Below are 24,571 nucleotides of genomic sequence, written 5' to 3'. Positions count from 1 at the left end.
TTTTTTACTCAACTCGTCGCCCTCCCCCTCGAGATTTCTGACGCAAACAATTTCGTTATACGCGCAGTATTGGCCGGCACGCCGTAACGCGCTGGTCTAAAACACGGGGCGACAACGGACTCCTGGTTCACCACCAGGACAAACTTTCCCGTACTTTGCGGAGGATCTGGCGGGGCACGACGTGCTAACCGAATAGTTATTTGATGCACTGGAACACTGCACATGACACTGAGTACCATTTATCAGTATCCACTTTTTGCGACCCCCCGATCACAACTCTGCAGCAGCATGCACGTGAGTATCGAACGGACGGCAATCACATTTACGCGCACAATTACACGCGGAATGATTAAACGGTATAATCCAGCAATTCCGGACCGGGATCGCGGTTAACTCAGTGTATTCGGTGTATAATATTTCTTTTGTAATAGACACAGTACTCGTGGTCGCGGTCGTCGTTGCGGTCTCGATCTGTTGAGTTCTTTCACAAGTCAGACAGTCAAGGCGGCACGGCAAAGACGGAGGTAACTTCTCATCCCGCACACGTCCCGGCCTAGGAAGCAGTTGTCCGGGTTGAGGTACGCAAATTGTGGCTGCGCCGTTGTCGGTTGTCGCTCGTCGGTCGTCGGTCGTCGTTGTTGAGTGGTTGAGGAGCGTCGTGGTCGCAGGGGTTCGCGGTGGTCCGCGCGAGACGCGAGACTAATAAAGTGGAAGCGAGTGAACGGGCAAACTCGGCGAACGAGCGAGCGAGCGAGCGAGCAAGCAAGCAAGCAAGCAAGCAAGCTAGCGAGCGAGCGGGAGGACGGACGGGCAAGCGGACAAGCGGACAAGACGGCGCGGGAGGGAGGCGGGGCTGGAGGGAGGGGGACGGTCTCGCGGACTCTCCCGGACCCCCGGCCGACGAAGACACCCATTGCCAAGGATCACTCGGTGTCCTTAGGGGGCGGCATATGCATGCCACCAAAGATATAACACATCGGCAACCCCTGCCATAGGTGGCCGGCGACGGCGCGTCTTTCTTGCGATTTTTCGACGGCCGCCAAGTCCTTTCTCTGCCTACGCATCCGTACTCAGCGGCCCCTTCATCCGGGCATATCTCTTGGCCGTACGATTTGTAACAGCTCCCACCCTTGACGAGACGTCCACCTTGTTTTGTAACGTGGTTGCGTGCAGCCCCCACACGGCCCGGCTTGGCACAACAAGTGGCAAAAATGTAGGCGTAAGTATAATATATCTAATCAAAGTGCACGCTGAACGGCGCCATTGTGATCGAGACGCATTAAACGTTACCGTGGAAGTTGCATTGTGTTGACGACGCGAAGTTTGCCATTATTATATATATATGGGTAATTAAATTATGCAGATTATATCGTTTTGTTTGTCAACTTTCACATACACCGTGACGCGCAGAGAGAGCAACGGTTTAACAAACTGCAAGTGCCACGGTCTAAGCTCACGACATGCGTCGTAGACTCTGTCGGAAAATTAAGCGATCGGTTACGTTACTGTTAAGCTTACGTTAAGTGCGCCATTGCAGATGAGGTTTAATGCGCGCGCGAAGGACCGCGTGGTTCTACAAGATACGAGATCTAAAGACGACGGGCGGGAGAAAGAGAGGGAGGAAAGTGCGCGGGTAGCGGTGGCGTTCACCGGATGACGTCACTCGGCGTGGGCGCACCCCCTCACAACACGCCGTCCTTATTCTTCACTGGCTCTGCACCCGCGACTGCTTCTCCATTCTAGACTCCGTTACTATAAACGGGCTAGTTTTGACCGCCCCTCAGGTGGCTCTCGTCGAAGCCGACGCCTGGTCGCACGAGGGGTTGAGGCGGTAAGCAGTGGCGCGCAATCCCATTCAGCCGCGGTAATATGTTTATACCACTCGGTGTATACCCAGTCTCTGGAGCGTTTCTCTATTCACCTATGATCTGTTTACTTGCACGTAGGCAGCAGGCAGGTAGGCGGCTGTACTAGATGATACAGCTAGGCGAGGGGGAAGAGGAGGATAAGCTATAGCCGCTGCAGAGGGAGGGTGAGACCATTGACGCTAATACCATGCCCGAATACAGAGAGGTGGTCAGATAAATGGATAGAAGGTAGCAGTGCCAGCCAAAGACCCTCCCCCCCCCCCCTCCCTCCCCCTCCCCGCCCATCCATGCGCCGTGTGTATACCTATGTATATTGTATCTGTTTGGAAAAGAGGTGAAAGACACGTGACGCGACACGCGAGACACACAGGACTCCGGGGGTGGGCAGGGGCCACGGGGGAGGGGGTTTAAGGCGCGGGGTGTATCGCGGAAAGGAAGAACGGAGTAGGGATAGAGGGCGATTGACTCAAACCGAGCAGCGGCACATGCCATATCTGGCAAGACTTGACTTACGTGGGCTAAGCGCAACTCACCTTGCCTCACCTTCCGCGCGCCGTACTTTGCGTGTACCTTCGTCAGATCTGCCTCTGCCTCTGCCTTGCAACGACACGGCAACGGTTCCGCCGTGTAGCGCACCTTTTAAGTGCCATTACGTTAATATCGTAAAACACATGTATGTATATGTATATATAGTATTATATAGGTATACATTAAGATCTCATTTTAAAATTCTTTGCCCCGATATAGCTGAGATAATTTGAAATTGCTAGGGGGCAGAGGGCAGAGCCCGGCTACTTGAGCCAGTTGACTCCCGGCTCCCGGGGTCACGTGCCCTCGACGAACATCTCCTCGGCATAGCGCTTCGCGGAGAATCGTTCGTAGCAGACGAGATGCACCGGAGAAACGGCAAACGGCAAGAGCAGAAGCAAGACTAACTACAACAAGAGCAACGGGCTGGGCTGGCCAGTCTCCATCCTCGGAACGAGACCTGCGCTGGACCCGCTCGCGGCACGCGAAGAATGACCTCATCGCGGATGTCGCTCTGATTTGCTCAATTCGTTCCATCTTATACCCCTCCCCCCGCCCTCGAGTCGAGCTCGCGCGTAACCACCGTCATCACACCTATAATGCACGCGCACAGCCGTCCGGCACGTACCTACTTTACGCGGCGTACATATAAAGTCGCGGACTCGCGGGTGAGGTGCCTACGCGATTGCCGCCGTCCTCTTGCCTCGTTATTTCATTACGACGGCGTGTGGCGTGTGGCGTGTGCCGAGTACCCTCCGCCGGCTATCCCTTGCCCGTTCTCAACGGCGGCGACCGGGCTCTGGCCATAATCATCCATCTCGCCTCTCCTCTCCTCTCCGCTCCTCTTCTTCCCTCCCCTCGCCACCCGCTTTACACGCATCAAAAGCACAACGCGCATTAACGTACATAATATCGCAACAAAAGGCATCCGAGAAACTTCAAGTGCAGGAATAAGGATTCTAAAAGACCCCCTTCGACGCATGCACAATCTTTTTTGCCTCCAGCCCTAGCCTACACCTTTATTTCTGCACAAGTCGTGCACTTATTACTATACCGCGCAAATGGTGCATGCATAGTACAGCGGGTAGGTCTGCACTACGGCCGTGGTACCAGGTAGCGGATGTTTAGTGTGGTATACGGCACGCGAGCGAGCGGGGAGCAGGGCGATGGGCACGCGCCACGCTGTCCCACGGGTTTCTTCAGCTGGCCGTCGTCAATCCTCGCGATAAGCGTATAACGATATTATTAAAGCCAGTCCTCAATTTAACACCACTCGGCATGGTGTTCAGAGCACCACGATGTTTGCCGTACCTACGCGTACGCGATTGGCGAATCGACATACTCCGCCATTAAATTTGACTACCGATTGGCTCCTCCTACTTTGATTTTCAACCGGTCCCACTTGCTCGATTCAAAGCCCTCGCATAGCAATACCTCCTAGCCTCTTCCCCCCCTCCCCCCCCTTTCTTTGTGTCATATCACATCGGTTTTAGTCCACTGTACATGTATACGTGATAAATTCGTTCGCGTAGAATGCGCCAGCTTACCTACCCTGTATGTACATGTATGTTCATTAGAACCCAATGAACACGGCGTTCGTACAGCAAGGAAAAGTGTTGATATTTATTAGTAAACGGCCATTACATTGCACGAAAACAATCTTTCACTCCACTTTTGATCGAGGGGTGAATCACTGGCAAAATTTTTAGTTATGCCGAATTTTTTTATTCTTCCAAGAATCGCCAAACACCCTTTTGCGACGTCGCTTTGTAATATCTTCCTGCATCACCCAGCGAAACTTTGTCAAATTATTTCACTGTGTTCTAAACCACCGTAAAACGTCCCAACATCACCGCGAGCATCTTATATTTGATCCTGCCGCTGTCCACACCACATCTCTTTTGTGATACCCCCCTTGCATCGGACCCGATTCCGGATTTTTTTCTCAACCTTGAAGTCCACAGAAAAAGCAAAAATGCGGGTCCACGTCTAAAAGTTGTAAAACTCTCCATTTTTACGTGGAAACCAATTATTTACTTAGAGATACCTTCGAATACAAATGAGTCAAACGTTTTATCAGATTACATAGATTTTGTTCTATTATTGATCTCATTTGTCCTGAGGGTTGGACATCTCGATTCAATTGAGCCGCTTATTGATTTAGCAAAGCCGTCACGGATTATACGCTAAGACTTTAAACTTCACGAGAATCCAGAGATATGGCAGCATTACAAAAGCTAAACTATCAGAACATCTGTATACGTATGTGAACAAACATCAGTACGGAAATACTATACAGATAATTCAAGATCTCTCGTCAAGTGATGAAAAAGTTGCAGTATAAACGGATTTACAATTTTCCATGTAAATTTCGCATCCATTTGTCCGTTGGTAATTGGTGGGCATTATCTTTCAGCATATTCCATGCATTTGATCGGATGAAATTTTAAAATAAAGTCAACCACGCAGGAATGGCATGTTATTTTTGTTCACATCATTCCTCTGGACGAAGAAAAATGATTTTGTCTGCCCTTCTCTCTTAAATGTACACAGAAGCTATAAGCTTGGTCTGCTTTGCTCATTGAGATTTTTTCCTAAAGTTTCTGGAGTGTGGAATATTAATCACGCTTGATTAAAACTCATGCGACCGTACGTTTGGCGTATGTACCTACGTATCCGCTTGGTGTATCTGCGTTAATGAGAGCACGCGTGCTAACATACACATCTTCCTGCGAGACGAAAGCTTATCGTTCGAGCTGCTACTGCAGATGCTGGTGCATGTAAGGCGTTCGTTCGTGAAATGGTTGTTCCGTTTAGTTACACCAAGCATGCGCCTGTCATTCATCTGCTGGGCTATGGGACGTAAGGGGGAGGAGGATGGGAAGATAAATTTCAGCCGGACGTGACGTGTGGTAGTTTATATAGGAATACCAGCTCAATCAGTTAAACCATAAGCGCGCTTCTTTGTTCGAGTTCTCTTCGTCTTTTTATAGTATCTGTTTCCTTGTTTCGACAACTTCTTTCCGCGGATATTGAAGAAATAAGGAGCGTTGAACGTGAGCGCGCGGCTGATACCTCTGCGAGTATCCCAGAGTGGGGAGTGTGAGGGAAAAGAGAACAGTGACCAAAATAAGAAGAAGAACGGCAAAAGAAAGAAGGCGAAGAAGAAGACGACGAAGAAGAAGAAGAAGAAGAAGAAGAAGAAGAAGAAGAAGAAGAAGAAGAAGAAGAAGAAGAAGAAGAAGAAGAAGAAGAAGAAGAAGAAGAAGAAGAAGAAGAAGAAGAAGAAGAAGAAGAAGAAGAAGAAGAAGAAGAAGAAGAAGAAGAAGAAGAAGAAGAAGAAGAAGAAGAAGAAGAAGAAGAAGAAGAAGAAGAAGAAGAAGAAGAAGAAGAAGAAGAAGAAGAAGAAGAAGAAGAAGAAGAAGAAGAAGAAGAAGAAGAAGAAGAAGAAGAAGAAGAAGAAGAAGAAGAGGGAAAAGCAGCAGACGCAGAAGACGAAGAACACGAAGAGGAAAAAGAAGGGGCACATGTACATAATGGTTAGGGATGTACGGTATGGTAACCGGGTGTTAGTGAGTATATAAGGACGGGCCAGGACGGCCGACAGACGAACGGACGGAAAGGAGATAGTCGTCGCGCGTGGGTTGAGGCTGCAGCTAGGCTCGTGCCGAACCCTCTTGGTCCCTCTCCTCCCCTCTCCTCTCCTTTCTTCTTACTTCTCTTCTACTCTTCTCTTCTCTTCTCTCCTCTCCTCTCCTCTCTTTTTCTCTCTTCTCCTCGCCGCTCCACTCCACTCCTTCCTCATCGCGCCGCTCCACACCGGCACTAACTCTGAATACCGGTCAGACCTCTCTGCGTGTTGGTGGGCTCACACGGCGTGCGTACGTACGCATAATATATGTATGGTATGTTGTATGTAGATAGATTGGGATGCTGCATGGACCAGTCCGCCGGAGTGCTACGTTATACGGGCGGACAATGCGAGGGCGACCACACCTCTTTTCTTTCCATCTGGGTATTCAGTCCGTGGCGGGTAGACGGACTCTCCGAGAGCCCCGCTCGGCTCGGCTTCGCTATCGGCTTGGCCAGAGACAGAGTTTAAATGCTCAGGGAACCAAAGAATCTCTTTGGTAGCGAGGGATAATCAAATAACAGCGATCCCAATAATTTACGAATTTTACACATGTCCATAAATCAGGAATTAACCGGATGGGGGAGTGGAAAAGAAAATTAACATATAAATGTTGTTGTTTTTTTTTTTTTTTTTTTGTATTTGTTATATTACCACTCGTACAACATTTCTAGACATTTATTGATTAAGAAGACGTGCTTCGTTTCAAAATTCTCCGTAATTTCTCTATCAGCAAACATGAAAGACTACTGCGTTTAAGTATAACCTCCGACGAAGAAAACTTGAACTATATTGACTATTGGTCAGGATAAACGACAACCAATGTAATTATCATCGACAGTGATACGTGTAAGCGATCTTTTTCCGTGAACAACTACTCAATACCAGGGGTACAAGAATTCCGCGCAGATTGCTTGATTCAAAGTAGCATACTCCTACCTTATACCTGCATATATTTTCATAGCGTGCTCCTGCGTCGCGCAAATCCGGTAGAAAACTTCGTAACAACACGTGCATAGGTCTCGTCGCACCGCGGTACACATCAGGCGCGTGCCGCGTCACTCTGGCATAGCCGTAATCGTCACTTGACAGTGCCTTCGTCACTCCTCGACAGCATATATGCAGACAGTGTCGTCGCACCCAATTGGAATTCGAATCTCTCAGCTCACAGAGATGCGGAGTCGACGCGGTAACCGTATGTGTGACGCCGCCGATTCACGATCGGTTTAAATCACCTCCCGCGTCACCTGAGACTCTCAGCTTCTGCGGCAAAGAATCGCGAGGGTGGCAGAGACTCTGGATCATCCAAATTTCACCGTCCTGGTTTCCTTGTAACAGCATCACATTGTGTGTAAACGTAAGAAACATCCTGTAAATAATGGCACGTGCACTCGATAATACCTCGTTGAATTCATGATATCTGTGTGCTTGCTCGCACATGTTATATACGAATATACGTATGATGAATGGAACTGTTCTATCCAAGAATACACGCTTCGGAAAATTGAAATTGTGCAATCACACAACGACAGCAAATGATGCAGTGAAATCTTGCGAATACATTTCACACCTCGGAGCTCTACAATTTTTGGAACTAGATCAACGCGATGGAAAATCGTTACCCGCAATAATTGGTCCGTGAATATTTCATTCCATCGGACCACAAAAGAGAAGCAGCGAATTCGCGCCTCCCCAAGTACATGATTGTGCGTAAACTGCAGTACAGATACAGGGAATATTTCATGAAAATAGCCACTGAAGCCTAGTCGCGGTGACCGTCTCCGTCCTGCAATACAGCTGCGGGATGATCCCCTCCCTGGTGTTAGTGGCCTCTTTCATCAAATGTTCCCAGTTTGTAATTCAACAAACGTTTAACAGCGGCAATATAACACAGTGCTGTGATTGAAACTAAACATTCGATTGACTCCCACGTACCCGACGTCTAACAGTTATCATCGTTTTTGCATCCGTATCATTGGTATTGTTGTTGTTGTGAGCAATCGTCATCGTCGATCTCATTATAGGTATAAATATAACTGCGATTGCAATTTTGTACGATTGATTTCCGCAATTTACGAGCCAAACTCTTCGCATGCCATGTTTGCGATTGTTGATGGAAAAATTGAGGAAAATATTGGTAAATATGAAAAATAATAACGGTGATACCGCGTACGCGTAGGTATAACAGTAGCGCGCATAATACGTGCACACATACCTAGGTTGACAGACGTATGCATATACGCGTACCTATATCCCATGGGAAAACTGGACAAACCCGAACTGAACCCGAACCCAAACCCGTACCTGCCTGCGATCTAGCTGTACGAGTGGGGCGGCGAGTGCATACACAATCATACGTGAAACGCAGGTATATTATATACCTGCATGGATTTAAGATATGTGAGGGGCGTTCACCTCGCTGGCTGTACTGCGCGCAGAGGTGTGCGTCTGGCGTGTATATCTCCACGTACGTGCGCGCCTCACACGTACTTGACCGATGCAACGATGCCCGTATACCTTAGCGTTTCCATGCGCGCGGTCTCTCTCGCGTGCATCTCTGCATGTGTGCAGAGCCCGGGTCTCTTTCTCGCCTTCTTTCGCTTCGTCTCTCTCCGTCGCACCCGCCCTGCAAACGTATCTTCGGTACTCTCTCTCTCTCTCTCTACTGATTCTCCGTCTCTCCGTATGTAGTGGATGTTTGAGGAACAGGGTGCGGCCCAACCCACCTCAGTTAAGTTACCTACCCGTATTACTGCCGGCTAGGTACGAACGAGCAGGCCCAAGCACCAGGCAACCGGAGTATCATGGCAAATTATCCAGGGCACGTGTGAGGCACGCGCGTCCCCTGCACCTATAATATGCCTATGCCTACCTATGTGTGTATCATGTTATATGATACATTTAAATTTATACATTATACCCGTTTCGTGCACGAATTGTGTTAACGGCTTATAAAAAATTTGTCTGAAAATCTTCTCGTTCTACGCACAGAGTTTCGTTCAACTGTATTTAAACTTGTTACAACCGTTAGACGCAGCTTTCTGGAATGAATATCGAACCGAATCGAATATCATGTATATTGCCAAAAATATATATTTTTTTTTTATTTTACACGAAGGCAAATGAGGCAGGATGCTTTGGGGCTGCTACCTGTACTCGATCGTTGTCTCAATAGGATTACGCTCGGGGCGGAATCGCAGTTTAATTTTCACAGCGAGAAAGGCTTGCGAGAGACCAATAAAAAATTTATGAATGAACGGCTGCTGTACGGTGAAAGTCTTGTGCAACATGTAGCAGACTCCGTGTCGCAATCTCTGTACGATATGCGTGCATTCTAAAAAAATAAGAACCGAATACGTGTGCGGGAAGTGTTGTCATTGAGACCACGGTCAAGTCAAATCCAGATTTTCCAATAATCTTTACTTCAACGATTGCAACGATCTCACGTTCACAATCAGCATAATTTATGCAATGTGACTTGGTGAAACAAATGCGATTCTTTTGAACACTAGTTACGTGACATGCTCGTGCCCATAGGCGAATGTTCATAATAATTCCATTAATCGTAGTTTACCTGACTTCGCGTCGTCGGTAATAACATAGGATTGATAACGAAACCACGACTGGCGGCTCTTGCCATGAAGTTAGACAAAGCGCTGAGTTAGTTCACAGTATGAGTATTTGCAGAATTACTGGTCCCAAGCTGCTGAGCAGATGATTGGTCCAGTTCGCACCATGAATTTGTCAGGAGAACGAAAATGGACGCTATTAAGCTACCTAGATGCGTCTCGGCTGCAGCCTCAGGAAAACTTGAGCAGGTACAATATTCGAATTTTTTAAAATAATTTCATTCATCACTTGCTTGAAGGGGCGGGAAAAAAATTATGAACAGTTGTAAAATCCGGCAATGCACACTTGGAAAATTGTAACCGTTGTATCACCTCGCTCTATAGAAGTAATATGAAGTAACCGTATGGGGAAAACTTCAGTCACATACGTAAATGTGATCTAGTTATGCATATAACCGCATGAAAAAAACGCCACAACGCCGAGCTTATTGTATAGTGTCACTTTTATCGGGTATAGTACATGCATCGTACTTACATAATCTCATCAGAATGGTATTGACGATCTTCGAGGCATAAGTTGTCATTTCATTCTCACAGTAGTTATGCTATTCTTGTTTAAGAGTCAATGAAAAAATTTCAATAACATCAATGAAGATAACGTGAGCTGTAGAACGTTTTTACCCTCATCGATAACAATTTGCTAACAATTTGGTGCTCTCTGTGAACCTGCAGTTTCATCCGAAGGAGATATGTTTAAAAACAGAGATGATGCAGTATTTTCATATGTATTCATGCGAGGAAATTTTACACTCATCTGGTTGCTGTGGTTCATTCTGTTGTTTACACATGAATGAAAAAACTGTGCTTATACGTTTTCCTCACCGAGAGATGAATAATTCGGATTTTATTTGCTGTTGTATTTGGGAATCACTATACAACATACCACAACCGTATGGCAAGAGTCAATGTGGGATAGATATGCTTTTAGCGTTTGTGTAGGGTGTGGAACTGAATTTTGCAGTCCCGCCTTCGTTGAGCATGTTTCACCCTGATCGGAACAACGGTATAACTGCGTCGACCTTGTCATCATTTCTTAAGGTATTATTAAACCTACTTTATGAGATAAGGGTATTTTCGAATAAAGCGATCGTTGGGTATTTATAATATACTTGTCACCCTTCTTTGCATTACCAAAACGGAACGCCCATTTGCTACATACCGTGCACAATCAAAATTTACATTCAATTAGATTAATTAATCAGGTATGGGTACGCGTTCATTCTGCGATGCCTCTCACATCTCGGCTCACTTGACTCACGGTGGACCAATCATGAATGAAATTCATTCATAGTAAATATAGATATACGTGCAGATAAGAGACAGATAGACATACACGTCTGTATTTATACGTGTAGGTATACATACATATGCATTATAATTTATAATACACATACACTGTCACTTATAATAGGTACACATGTATGCACATGTATAACCCGCGTGGGCAGATGAGTGTGGCACGCGTCTCTCCGCGTCTCTCCGCAACTCTCAGACGTACCTCTTCTCTAGTCCTCCCGTAGGATCGAGGTCATCACCTTTCTACATCCGAATGGCTTTCGCCCTTCCAGTCTATTTGACTAAAACAAGCTCGCGCTGCCCGCTGCATCTCTCCTCAAGGCCAGAAGTTACTGTATGATCGAAAGGAAGGATCAGGGACGTGGTGGCACGGGCGGCAAGAAGGTGGCAGGGGCCATCGTTTCCGGTCGCCCACGCAAGACAAATTTCTGGTCCTTTCCTCTCTGCTAGGACGTGGCAGCATCTACTCACGGGCGAAATTACATAAGAGGCTTCGTAGATCATATAAGCGCAGAGGAGTGAAACAGTTAGTGGGTGTCGCAACGGTTGTGCGAGGGGATTTCTTGCGTCGATGATGTACGCTGCGAGCATGTTCGAATTTAAACACCTGGAATTGGACACTGTAGAATAAGATTCGTCAAATAAACATAACTGCTGTAAAAAACCTGAACATAAAGCTGATTTCGAAAGTATTAGACTCATTTTAATTAACCGTCTTTTACTATCGTGCTCTATGAGCTTCGCAACTTTTGAATCAGCTTGATAAAAAAAATCTCTGTAGATTTTCCGGACTTGTTTAAGAATCGTCTACCTTAAGAGGTGGGAATAACGAACGCGTGTGCTAATGCGTGCAGAAAGGCATATCAACCAGGGGAACTTTAAAAAAAATTTCAATCTCACTTAATTCAATTCTTTTTACGTTTTCGAGCTCACAGATGCGTGTTCAGTTTTGTGCAGGTGATTTTACAAATATACAATTAAGCCACGTGGTGAAGACAGGGGCAAACACAACGATAACCTAGTGTCACCAATGACTAACTGCGTACGATGTATACTCATCTGCACATACACCGCAGTGTTTGACCTCTCGGTTTCAGTGTTTGCGCTACCAACGCAGATAGCGCCAAAAAGTAGAGGTATGAGGAAAACGCGGCAGACTGCCCGAGGGGACTCGGAGCCGTACTACCGAGAGCAACCAGCCGCGTCATATATGTGATATGTTAATACATATATATGTATACGTACCTTCGAGCTCGCGATTGGATTATGAAGCTAATATACCAGGGTCATTACTATGATATTTATTTATTCAAAATTAAGATGTTCGTATAGGTATGCAGCTCCGTTCGATCCTGATGAAATACGACTTACATACGCGCACACGTATTTATATTGTTCGTCCTCATTATTTGTCAAATATGTGTAGTGCATCGCAACGGTTTTTTGAAATCATTGATTGACCAGATCAAATATAGGTATCTCTTCGTGTGAACAAGTCAAGTTCCGCAAATATTTATCGAAATCTATTTGAAAAATTCTGAATGATCAGTTTGATGACGTCGACGATTGCGGGCTTTTGACGCGGGTGTTCGAAGGCGAACCTACTAGACACTTTCGAAAATCACAGAACTCTGATGCATCACATTCTTCGGTACGTTGCTAAATCTTAGCCAGGTAAACTCTGACTCGTCTTATGCTTTTCTCTCGGCCAAAGAGATCAACGTATAAAAAATGTAATAATATACTCAAGCAAAGTAGCTATTGTTTTAGTAATCGATTAGAAGGAGCTTAAACGAAAACTCTTTTTTTGTAACAGCTACATACCATTTCATTATAACTTTTGCAAGCAAACTATCAGTATTGTTATAGCGCTTCAGAGCGAACTTCTTAAAAATCACACTCGTTATATTTGAAAACAACTTTTTGTTAATTGAGCTCTATAGAACCCAAAAACTAATCTTATTGACAATACTGTCAGCTATTTGTAAGTTTGGAACATAGCTGAGGTTGTTAGCTAATGCAGCTCTACCAGTAGGTAAAGAATATTTACCGACGACCGCGAAGCCTGATTGCAACGCTGCATCCGACTAAGTTTTCATCGATCGGTACAGTGTGGAATCACGAATTCGTCATATTCAATACTGCATGGAGTAGCTCAATGTATTGTATACACCTGGGAGTCCCTTCCTAGCTGTGCATACGCTGTACCGGCCTGCCAGACAGAGTGGCCTGGAACATTGGCAGCCATCATCACAGAGTTTTTTCGGAAAAAAATGTTTCCCGTCGCAGAGAAAGACTGGAAACACATGTGCGGCCATCGCGTGCTGCCAATATCTTTCTTACCTGCAGCATCGCAGGAGATTGAGAAAAATGGAGATTGGCCAAATGAGCGTTCTGTCTCGATGTCCGCAGCGTATCATTCGTCATTTTCTGTTGGAGCTTCTAGCGGATACATTAGAATGTCGATAGTGATTGGCTCACAGTTACTCCGCGTTGCGTTTGGTTAGCTATACGCATCTTCAACCCTGTCCACGATTCGGAACTGCGCCAAAGTCTGCGGCTAACGAATTATATCGGTTTTGTGAATCATCACAACTGGAAATAATAGAGTTTTTCACTTGCTGCACTCAGTGTACATCGACTGCAGCCACGCTAGTGTAAGGAATCAGGTGCGCTCGATAAAGGACTATTTTTCGTACGAGGTCGCGCATCACGCCATTTCATGTCACGGCAAGTCATGGTGAACCTCACGAAGTAATACTAACTTCATGCACGCGTACAAATTACATTACCTCAATACAACGTTGACAATCACGGAACAAACGTAGCGGGTCACGCCTCACGTTGACTCGGATCGTTTCATGAATTCAATAAAATTTACAGCTGTTCGGTTATGGGGCTTAAGAATCGTGGTGGGACCTGCAGAGGGAAATGTATTCACATTTCCATTATGCGTCGACTGAAGAATTCAATCAACGTTTCATGTATAACATTCTAATCTACTTCGGAATCTCAAACAGTTTTGAATCGACCGACTGCTGTGACGTCAACTAGCCGACCTTTTCGATTGGTTCTTCCGAAGGGCTGCGCCGTAGCAAACTCACTGAATATGCCTTCGATGCGAGCCGAGCACGGTCTTACATACAGGTCTGGTAACTCCGGCACTTTTGAGTGGTAGGGGGTGTCACCGTTAGTGAGGCACACGGTCTTGTTTCCTATCTATCCGCTAGGGGCGCCATTGGCCCGGGGTATAATAGATATAGATATATACCGATAAGATAACCTGCTCATCGAAGTTTTTAACAGTTCATAACTCAGTGTAAAGTGTGTAAACGGTGTAAAAAATGCAGGATTGTTGATTCCGAAAAATCAGCTGTTCGGATCTGATTTATGATTGGCTCACCCCGAGGGGGCAGCGCTGCAGACGGCGAAGACGAAAACCACGGTTTTGCCTCATTATCTGAGTCATTCCCCACCCTACTAGTTTCCGGACCTGTATGTAAGACCGTGGAGCCGAGAAATAGCGTCATAATACCTATAGTGGGGTCTTTCCGTACAATCCGTTCCAAAAAGCTAGTTCGAGTAAACGAGAATTCAATGTATTCTTGCAGCGCTTTTACAGCGCCTATGTCAACCGTGGTCACAGTGTTGGTGGTTTAACTTTTTGCAGATGCCCTACGATACTCTGACGAACGCATGCGCGACGCCATAAACCAGACAAAATTTCTCTCGGTTCGCTGCCTCTCTATGCCGTAGAATAGCAAGCGTACTTGTTAGATTATAGTTCAGTGTGCAACACCTAATTGCATACAGTGTTGGCAGCTACCAGAGTTGGCGCTTCTATCGCAAACGACTGACGGTATGCATGTCGGCATGTTTGCATTTGTACATACGTCCAATGTACGTGTATGTAATATACAAAGTAGAGAATTTGTCACGGGCTTAACTCGAGTGTGATGGGAGAAGGCATTTTTTCGGCCTCTCGATACATAGTAATTGGCAACTGTTAACGTTTATCGGATTTTCTTCGACAGTGAAACATTTACTGAGCCATAATTCCTTGTGATAATGGAAGGATGTACCTTGAACACGGTGAGTAGTCACGTCAATAAATATGTTGTTAGATCCCGTCTAAACAAACATTATTACTTGTTTTTGAATAATAATAACAATGGTGCGAGGAATAATAATAACGAATTATTTATGTCACTTTGTCACGGTGGGGGTCGATGATGGATGGGGTGGGGGCGGGATCTGATAAAGGCCCATGCCGTGGAACGTAGGGCCGAGGCGTTAGTCAACGAGAGGAGGTATGAGGAGGCTGCGAGGTGCCACGAACAGGCTGCCCAGCTATTTTCTGAAGTCCAGATAAAGATACAGTTGCCTAACCTTGACAACGTACGGAATTTCGAGGTTGGGGAATCGACCCGATGTTTGAACCCCTTGACAAGGCCATCTCAATTACACACTGCTATTGAATCCATCCAGCTGCAACGAGATTACCATCGCAAACAGGCAGCATTTGTCAGGTAATCTAATTCGCCCATGCAATATACATTATGCATGTATGTTGAATTGTTTTAAGCTTCACAATTTCTATACGCCCTAATATTATTTTTACGCACATTGGAGTTTTATTATACTGAAGCTTGGTAGCAATGGTTATAGCATTGTTAGGAGGATTATTGTTCCCCATCTCACCGTAAACCCTTATCAATTGACTATAGTTGCTCAAGTAATCGTAATTTTTCGTAAATTTGTTCAGTCGAGCTGTAACTTTCGGAAGCTTCTAGTTTTGAATTTGAAAGCGATTCGATATATCTGAACACTTTGATTACTTTTACAGAATGCAGCAGGTTCAATACGAAGAGTACAAAGCAGCATTGGAAACACACGAAAAAGAACTGCTGTCTAATCAGATTGCGAAGCACTCTGCAAATTTGAGTTCGAGGAACTTTGTCACCGTCGACAAAGATGACAAGTTTCTTCATCAAGCTATCGACAGAGCAATGGATGAACAAGACAGTTTGATAGACCTAATATTGACACCGCAAAATGAAACCATACCGGTAAAACGTCCAAAAGATTCAGCTGTTGTGCTAGAAGAACTGCGAACAGTCAACAGCCAGTTGCGACTGTTAATCGGAACACTATTGAACCAGCTCGACTCTAGTCAACAACAGATTAAAGTACTCACTGAACAATTGAGAGCAGCGACAGCCCCTGACAAGGAGTCCCTCCACTCAAACACTGAAGATAGTTCAATAAGTCTTGCCCCATTGCCGCCACTTGCCCCGTTGGAAATGCCGTCCTTTGACTTTGCCACTTCGTAATAGGGAAAATATTGCATCTTGGATGTGCTTAATATTTATCTCTTTAAAATCAGTCAAATTTTTGTCACAGTAAGAGGAAACAAGTATCAAGTGATAATCTCATAATAGTATTAAATATTTAAGTAACATGTGTACCAGTTTCGTTTTTTCTTTAATTTTACCACTTTGACCATCCGAAAAATACAAGTGTTGTAAAGGTTCAATTACTTACTTTGCTGAGGTAACAGTCAGTGGCGTACATAGTTGAAACACTGTTTAAGGCTTTACTGTGCATATACATATATTGGACAGGGTGCCCAGAATCCGGGAAAACCGAGAATAATCAGAGAATTTCGTCTATTGGGCAAAGTCAGGGAATTATGATGGAGAACGGTGAAAAACGTAATTTTTTATAAATAGTTTTCAATTTCAACTATGCTTCGTAAATTCAGTTAAGCTAACATTCGGAAATGATATTGTTCAATTTGTAATTATTTATGTGAAACGAAACCCCACTGTTCTTGAATCCAAATTTATATATTTCAGGTGCATAATTTCTGGAGCTTTTGGTCATAAAAGCCAACTAAAGTGACCTAAGGTTTATAGAAAAAGATCAGGGAATTTTTAATTTTTCGACGGGAAAAGTCAGGGAAAAGTCTAGAATTTTATTTGAGCAAAATTGCCGCTACCCTGTTGGAGTTTAAAAAATCAGTGTAGCGTGGTTGCAAATTTCCTGAGACATGCTTCTCGCACCTTAAGATATTCATAATGTCTTCTTTTTTAATTCGTGGCTATATCCCCTTAGGGCAAGTGCTAATGATTTGTTGCTTCACAAAATTTTCACAAGAATATTGAATACTCAGCATGGACTACAGTTAATCAATTGCAATGGCATTATACAAGAATGCAATAATATGGTTATAGCTCCGAGTATGAATGCTGGACATAAGGGATATAAGTCTACCTGCATAAGATTGTGTGGGGCCTTGCTTAATTATTTTGAACATTTTAAGTCGACAGTTTTCAACTTTCTCAAAGAACTCAAATCACACTGATTTGCATGTGTATATATACATACATATCTCAGTGCCCGGGATGCCTCGCGAATCGTGCATGAAACCAATGTTAGAACTATACAATTTATGGACAAAGCTGGAGACCCCCCACCTCCCGAGTTTTCAGACCTGTAAGTACGACCGTGCTCTAGACTGATCTGTACCATCGGTGAAAAAGTAGTCTATGCCTGGAATAGCGTCCAGTATGGCTGTCAATGATAATTTACAATAACGTGACTGTGTAACACTTAATATTCGTTCGAAAAAAGATGAATTCATTGCAGCAAGTGAAATCACTATAATCAAAGAATACTTTGCTTTACTTTATAGCATTTCTGTAGACCGTTAATTCAAAACTTCTGTGAATGGTCGTAGCCTAACCTAGATTATAAACGTTATAAGCCGCATTTTGTGAAGTATTTAAACAAAATAACGTATTTATACATTTTTTTACTTGGATATAATTGAAATGTCCGACGACGAGGACCTTGTTTATGTAAAAAAGCAAAAAACTGTGCATTATGGATCCCTTGAGGAAGCTGAACGTGCCCGGCTCACAGCTACATCTGCAGAATCTTCAGATGAGGAAAGAGATCATAATAGGAGTCCATCAGATACGCCAACAACTGCTGCTGCCCTGGGCAATGTGCACATATCAAATGAATACATGGAACTTGAAGATGAGATGTCTAAAGACAGGCAAGCTTTGCTCGAAGAATTTGAGCGGAGAAAAAAAGCCAGGCAGATTAATGTTTCCACTGATGATTCGGAAGTGAAAAACAATCTGCGCCAATTAGGGGAACCAATTTGTTTGTTTGGTGAAGGCCCAGCAGACAGAAGGTCCAGGTTGAGAGAATTATTGGCTAGCTTAGGTGAAGACGCTATTAAAAAAAAACATGAGGACGAGGAGCGGCCATTGCATCAGACAGAACGAGATGCGGAATCAACTTGGTACCACGAAGGACCAGATTCCCTTCAAATTGCCCGCTCGTGGATAGCATGTAAGTATCAAAACGTATTGATTCAAATCAAAAGTTTGCACTGTAACAGTTATGTTTTTTTTTTTAGCGTATTCACTTCCCAGGGCAAGAGATCGGCTTGAAAAATCTAGAGAAGAATTAGAGCTTCCAGGGGCTACACGTACTGCACGTCGGCAGGAACTTCTGAAAAAATTACAGGCTCTCAGCATTTATTGCTCCCAAATTGGAGACAGCCGTCCCATATCATTTTGCCAATTCAGTCCGAATTCAAAATTACTGGCAACATCTTCCTGGTCTGGGCTTTGCAAAATTTGGTCTGTACCTGAATGCTCAATTGCCAGAACCCTCAGGGGCCATACCTGTAATGTAAGTTGTATTGTTTTCCATCCGAATGCAACACTCACTGAAGACATGCTGGGAGAAAATGCGTCGCCTACATGTGTTCTAGCAAGTTGTGCTTCAGACGGTAATTATTGACATGGTGAAGGACATGTGTTGTTGACCCATGAAGAAATGCATCTATTTTGTAATTCGATAGCAGATTTTTTTATAGCTCACCAGAAATCTGTTCACATCAAAATTACACTGCTTATTCACATGAGAAAGTATTGCTCATTTGCATGCATAAATTCATCTATGCATTCTTAAATCGATCATATTATCAGTCAGTGATTGACTTGCTCATACTTACAGAGTGGATGCTCAGCTTCTTAACTATAAGATTGTATTATGACTGGTCTGTTGCTTAGCTGATTTATCTATATAGTCATCTCTATCTTTATGTTCTCCTAGGAAGTGTTAAGCTGTGGGGTGGAGGCAAAAGTGAAGAGCCGTTAGCAGAAGTTGAAGGTCATGAGCCCCATAGAGTATCAAGGATTGCATTTCATCCATCGGGTCGCTTTTTAGGAACCTGTTGCCACGATGCTTCTTGGCGACTGTGGGATCTGGAACAACAAGCTGAAGTTTTGCATCAAGAGGGTCATGCCAAGGCAGTACATTGTATAAGGTTGATACTATTATATAGTTTTACTATTCTTGAAGAAATTTTTTCAGTCGATCTTGATGTGGTGACAGAAACAATGGTTGACTGAATGGTTTTTTTTTCACAGTTTCCAATGTGACGGCAGCGTTGTTGCTACGGGAGGCCATGATTCCTTTGGCAGAGTTTGGGACCTGAGAACAGGCCGCTGTATCATGTTTATGGAGGGTCATTTGAAATCTATTTTCGGAGTTGATTTTTCGCCTAATGGTTTTCACCTGGCTACTGCAAGCGAGGATAATTCGTGCAAAATATGGGATTTAAGAAAAAGATCGTGTATTTACACTATACCGGCACACACCAATTTATTATCAGACGTGAAGTATCAGCGTACTGAAGGGCAGTATTTGGTCACGGCGTCGTATGACAATACTGCGAAAATTTGGTCCAACAAAACGTGGCAACCGTTGAAGACATTGCCAGGACATGATGGCAAAGTAATGTGCTGCGACGTTTCTCCTGACCACAAATTTATAGTCACAAGCTCATATGATAGAACATTTAAGCTCTGGGCACCTGAAAACATGTGAAATAAAGAGAAAATATTTGCTATAAATCCTGTAAATGCCCATTGTCTTTAGTGAAAATTTTCAGTGACTGTTTCTGCTGTTGTAAGTAGAATCGACTGAACAGAGAGACACGGGTTACCATGTTGAGGAAATTAAATGTATGACTGTTGAAAATTCATGATGAAACATTGTTTTATCGTTGTACTGCTGTACGGGTAACAATGTTTGTGGTGTATTCTGTATGATTTGCAGTATCAAACGATGTGGTGAGTATATTCAGAGCGCTGAATACTATTTCAGAGATGGAAAACTTTATAATTTGATAATCAGAGTTGCAGGCGATCAAACGTGCACGACAGAGGATAGAAGAAGGCAGGCTTAATTGCAGGCAACCTCAGCTAGAAGCTGGTGACATGCGTCATTTTTAACAACAAAAACGTGCGATTTTCTCAGAAACATCTATAATCAATCCATTTGTATAACGCCGAATCAGCTTAATTTGGCCGAATGAAATTAATACAAATAAACACCAATATTTATCTTTCAGAGATCAATATTTTAATATTTTGAAGTTAGTGACCATAAACGAACTAGTTTGATTATATTTCCTCAGCTGTAAAACCTACAATGTTCTAGAGGCCTTTGTTGAAGTCCGGAGAATTCAATTTCTGACAAAAAGCTCTTGAAAGACGACTCTAAGTAGACAAATTTTCGACCTCCAAAACATCGCGGAACATTGAAGGCCACTACTGAATTTTTGAAAAATGCTGGACATTCCCATCGCTTCGTTCAACTATATGGCGACATGATTTTCCCAGACAAATCCGTTGTGCACATGCTCAACTCGCTGCGAACGGCGGATCGAAGACTATTGTTTTTTCGAATTTCTTGCATGTCAAGTGATCCTCGCGATGAACCCCCGACCTTCACCTTCTCAGGCTACAATCGTCGCTCTGGCGCGTCAAAGAATTAATTCCAGCATTTTTAAAAAGTACGAAACATTTCACCTAAACTACAGAGGGCCTTACTTTTTTTGGGCAAAACATTTTTGAGGTTAGCTTTACTTTTTTTTCACTTTTCGACCAAAAAATTTTTGGTCCCGGATTCGATTTGTATGACCCTTTCCCGACTAATTGGACCCCCAGGAACTGAAAAAACGCAGCGAAAAGAGCGTGGAAGCAACAGGAGAGAAATTACGAAGGAAAAAGCAGCTGCTGAAAAATGTCGAAAACACAGGTTTTCGTTTTTTGGCTGTAACTTTTGCTGCGTTGATCGCAGCGTATTGGGACTGAGCCCAATCGACTTCTCTCGCCAAATCACGTCGGAATAGTGCATGAAAGAACTTATTCCAGCACTTTTCAGAATCGCCAAAATTTTCGACAAAAATGCAAAGGGGTTAGCCTTACTTTTTTTTCACTTTTCGACCGAAAAATTTTTAATCCCAGATTCGGTTTGTATGACCTTTTCCCGACTAATTGGACCCCCAGGAACTGAAAAAACGCAGCGAAAAGAGCGTGGGAGCAACAGGAGAGAAATTACAAAGAAAAAAGCAGCTGCTGAAAAATGTCGAAAACACAGGTTTTCGTTTTTTGGCTGTAACTTTTGATGCGTTGATCGCAGCGTATTGGGACTGCGCCCAATCGTCTTCTCTCGCGGAATCACGTCGGAATAGTGCATGAAAGAACTTATTCCAGCACTTTTCAAAATCGCCAAAATTTTCGACAAAAATGCAAAGGGGTTAGCCTTACTTTTTTTTCACTTTTCGATCAAAAAATTTTTGGTCCCGGATTCGGTTTGTATGACTCTTTCCCGACTAATTGGACCCCCAGGAACAGAAAAAACGCAGCGAAAAGAGCGTGGAAGCAACAGTAGAGAAATTACGAAGGAAAAAGCAGCTGCTGAAAAATGTCGAAAACACGGGTTTTCGTTTTTTGGCTGTAACTTTTGATGCGTTGATCGCAGCGTATTGGGACTGCGCCCAATCGTCTTCTCTCGCGGAATCACGTCGGAATAGTGCATGAAAGAATTTATTCCAGCACTTTTCAAAATCGCCAAAATTTTCGACAAAAATGCAAAGGGGTTAGCCTTACTTTTTTTTCACTTTTCGACCAAAAAATTTTTGGTCCCAGATTCGATTTGTATGACCCTTTCCCGACTAATTGGACCCCCAGGAATGGAAAAAACGCACCGAAAAGAGCGTGGGAGCAACAGGAGAGAAATTACTGAGGAAAAAGCAGCTGCTGAAAAATGTCGAAAACACAGGTTTTCGTTTTTTGGCTGTAACTTTTGATGCGTTGATCGCAGCGTATTGGGACTGTGCCCCATCGACTTCTCTCGCGAAATCACGTCGGAATAGTGCATGAAAGAACTTATTGCAGCACTTTTCAGAATCGCCAAAATTTTCGACAAAAATGCAAAGGGGTTAGCCTTACTTTTTTTTCACTTTTCGACCGAAAAATTTTTAATTTCAGATTCGGTTTGTATGACCTTTTCCCGACTAATTGGACCCCCAGGAACTGAAAAAACGCAGCGAAAAGAGCGTGGGAGCAACAGGAGAGAAATTACAAAGAAAAAAGCAGCTGCTGAAAAATGTCGAAAACACAGGTTTTCGTTTTTTGGCTGTAACTTTTGCTGCGTTGATCGCAGCGTATTGGGACTGAGCCCAATCGACTTCTCTCGCCAAATCACGTCGGAATAGTGCATGAAAGAACTTATTCCAGCACTTTTCAGAATCGCTAAAATTTTCGACAAAAATGCAAAGGGGTTAGCCTTACTTTTTTTTCACTTTTCGACCGAAAAATTTTTAATCCCAGATTCGGTTTGTATGACCTTTTCCCGACTAATTGGACCCCCAGGAACTGAAAAAACGCAGCGAAAAGAGCGTGGGAGCAACAGGAGAGAAATTACAAAGAAAAAAGCAGCTGCTGAAAAATGTCGAAAACACAGGTTTTCGTTTTTTGGCTGTAACTTTTGATGCGTTGATCGCAGCGTATTGGGACTGCGCCCAATCGTCTTCTCTCGCGGAATCACGTCGGAATAGTGCATGAAAGAACTTATTCCAGCACTTTTCAAAATCGCCAAAATTTTCGACAAAAATGCAAAGGGGTTAGCCTTACTTTTTTTTCACTTTTCGATCAAAAAATTTTTGGTCCCGGATTCGGTTTGTATGACTCTTTCCCGACTAATTGGACCCCCAGGAACAGAAAAAACGCAGCGAAAAGAGCGTGGAAGCAACAGTAGAGAAATTACGAAGGAAAAAGCAGCTGCTGAAAAATGTCGAAAACACGGGTTTTCGTTTTTTGGCTGTAACTTTTGATGCGTTGATCGCAGCGTATTGGGACTGTGCCCCATCGACTTCTCTCGCGAAATCACGTCGGAATAGTGCATGAAAGAACTTATTGCAGCACTTTTCAGAATCGCCAAAATTTTCGACAAAAATGCAAAGGGGTTAGCCTTACTTTTTTTTCACTTTTCGACCGAAAAATTTTTAATTTCAGATTCGGTTTGTATGACCTTTTCCCGACTAATTGGACCCCCAGGAACTGAAAAAACGCAGCGAAAAGAGCGTGGGAGCAACAGGAGAGAAATTACAAAGAAAAAAGCAGCTGCTGAAAAATGTCGAAAACACAGGTTTTCGTTTTTTGGCTGTAACTTTTGATGCGTTGATCGCAGCGTATTGGGACTGCGCCCAATCGTCTTCTCTCGCGGAATCACGTCGGAATAGTGCATGAAAGAACTTATTCCAGCACTTTTCAAAATCGCCAAAATTTTCGACAAAAATGCAAAGGGGTTAGCCTTACTTTTTTTTCACTTTTCGATCAAAAAATTTTTGGTCCCGGATTCGGTTTGTATGACTCTTTCCCGACTAATTGGACCCCCAGGAACAGAAAAAACGCAGCGAAAAGAGCGTGGAAGCAACAGTAGAGAAATTACGAAGGAAAAAGCAGCTGCTGAAAAATGTCGAAAACACGGGTTTTCGTTTTTTGGCTGTAACTTTTGATGCGTTGATCGCAGCGTATCGGGACTGCGCCCAATCGACTTCTCTCGCAAAATCACGTCGGAATAGTGCATGAAAGAATTTATTCCAGCACTTTTCAAAATCGCCAAATTTTTCAACAAAAATGCAAAGGGGTTAGCCTTACTTTTTTTTCACTTTTCGACCAAAATTTTTTTGTCCCAGATTCAATTTGTATGACCCTTGACCGACTAATTGGACCTCAGGAACTGAAAAAACGCAGCGAAAAGAGTGTGGGAGCAACAGGAGAGAAATTACGAAGGAAAAAGCAGCTGCTGAAAAATGTTGAAAACACAGGTTTTCGTCTTTTGGCTGTAACTTTTGATGCGTTGATCGCAGCGTAACGGGACTGCGCCTAATCGACTCCTCTTGCAAAATTAAGTCGGAATAGGGCCACAATTATTCTATTCCAGTAATTTTCAAATATCTCCATCATTCTTACTAAAAATCCGACTGTTACTGGTTCCACCAAAAAACATTTTGTCCCAGAATCGATTCTCATTTTTTCCTTTCCAGACCTATCGGACCCTGAGGAGTACGAAACAGAGATATAGAACAGCAGGCCACCACCAGTTGAGAAAATACAACAGAAATACAGTCAATACGGTCTTTTTTTCTCATTTGTTAAACTTGTGTCAGACTGATATATCCGGATTGTCCAATACTGTCATGGACATTACTATTAAAGATTAGAAAAAACAAAAAAGAA

At 43.8% G+C, this 24,571-nt stretch overlaps 2 protein-coding genes across 4 annotated transcripts; both read left to right on the top strand.

Annotated features, from left to right (window-relative positions):
* Nucleotides 1-14,742: 14,742 nt before the first annotated feature.
* Nucleotides 14,743-16,417, top strand: LOC124221357 (nuclear receptor-binding factor 2). Of its 2 annotated transcripts, none has more exons than XM_046631292.2 (4): nt 14,743-14,823; nt 14,987-15,044; nt 15,216-15,481; nt 15,799-16,417. In XM_046631292.2, the coding sequence occupies exons 2-4, from the start codon at nt 15,021-15,023 to the stop codon at nt 16,283-16,285; spliced, it is 777 nt and encodes a 258-aa protein (XP_046487248.1). In that variant the 5' UTR covers nt 14,743-14,823; nt 14,987-15,020; the 3' UTR covers nt 16,286-16,417. The 2 variants fall into 2 exon arrangements, with proteins under 2 accessions (XP_046487248.1, XP_068993136.1); XM_069137035.1 differs by having other exon boundaries at nt 14,793-14,811.
* A 138-nt stretch (nt 16,418-16,555) lies between these two features.
* On the top strand, nt 16,556-20,395 carry U4-U6-60K (U4-U6 small nuclear riboprotein factor 60K). Of its 2 annotated transcripts, XR_006883799.2 has the most exons (5): nt 16,556-18,320; nt 18,388-18,765; nt 19,092-19,305; nt 19,409-20,113; nt 20,178-20,395. XR_006883799.2 is itself a non-coding variant. In XM_046631290.2 (4 exons), exons 1-4 carry the CDS (start codon nt 17,789-17,791, stop codon nt 19,866-19,868), a joined length of 1,584 nt encoding a protein of 527 aa, XP_046487246.1. In that variant the 5' UTR covers nt 16,556-17,788; the 3' UTR covers nt 19,869-20,395. The 2 variants fall into 2 exon arrangements, 1 of the variants encoding a protein (XP_046487246.1); XM_046631290.2 differs by having other exon boundaries at nt 19,409-20,395.
* Nucleotides 20,396-24,571: the final 4,176 nt, after the last annotated feature.

The sequence above is a fragment of the Neodiprion pinetum genome, chromosome 6 (genome assembly GCF_021155775.2).
Source record: "Neodiprion pinetum isolate iyNeoPine1 chromosome 6, iyNeoPine1.2, whole genome shotgun sequence".
NCBI lineage: Eukaryota > Metazoa > Arthropoda > Insecta > Hymenoptera > Diprionidae > Neodiprion > Neodiprion pinetum.
The sequence above is the reverse complement of the archived record's forward strand: the minus strand, read 5'-3'. Positions and strand labels throughout refer to the sequence as shown.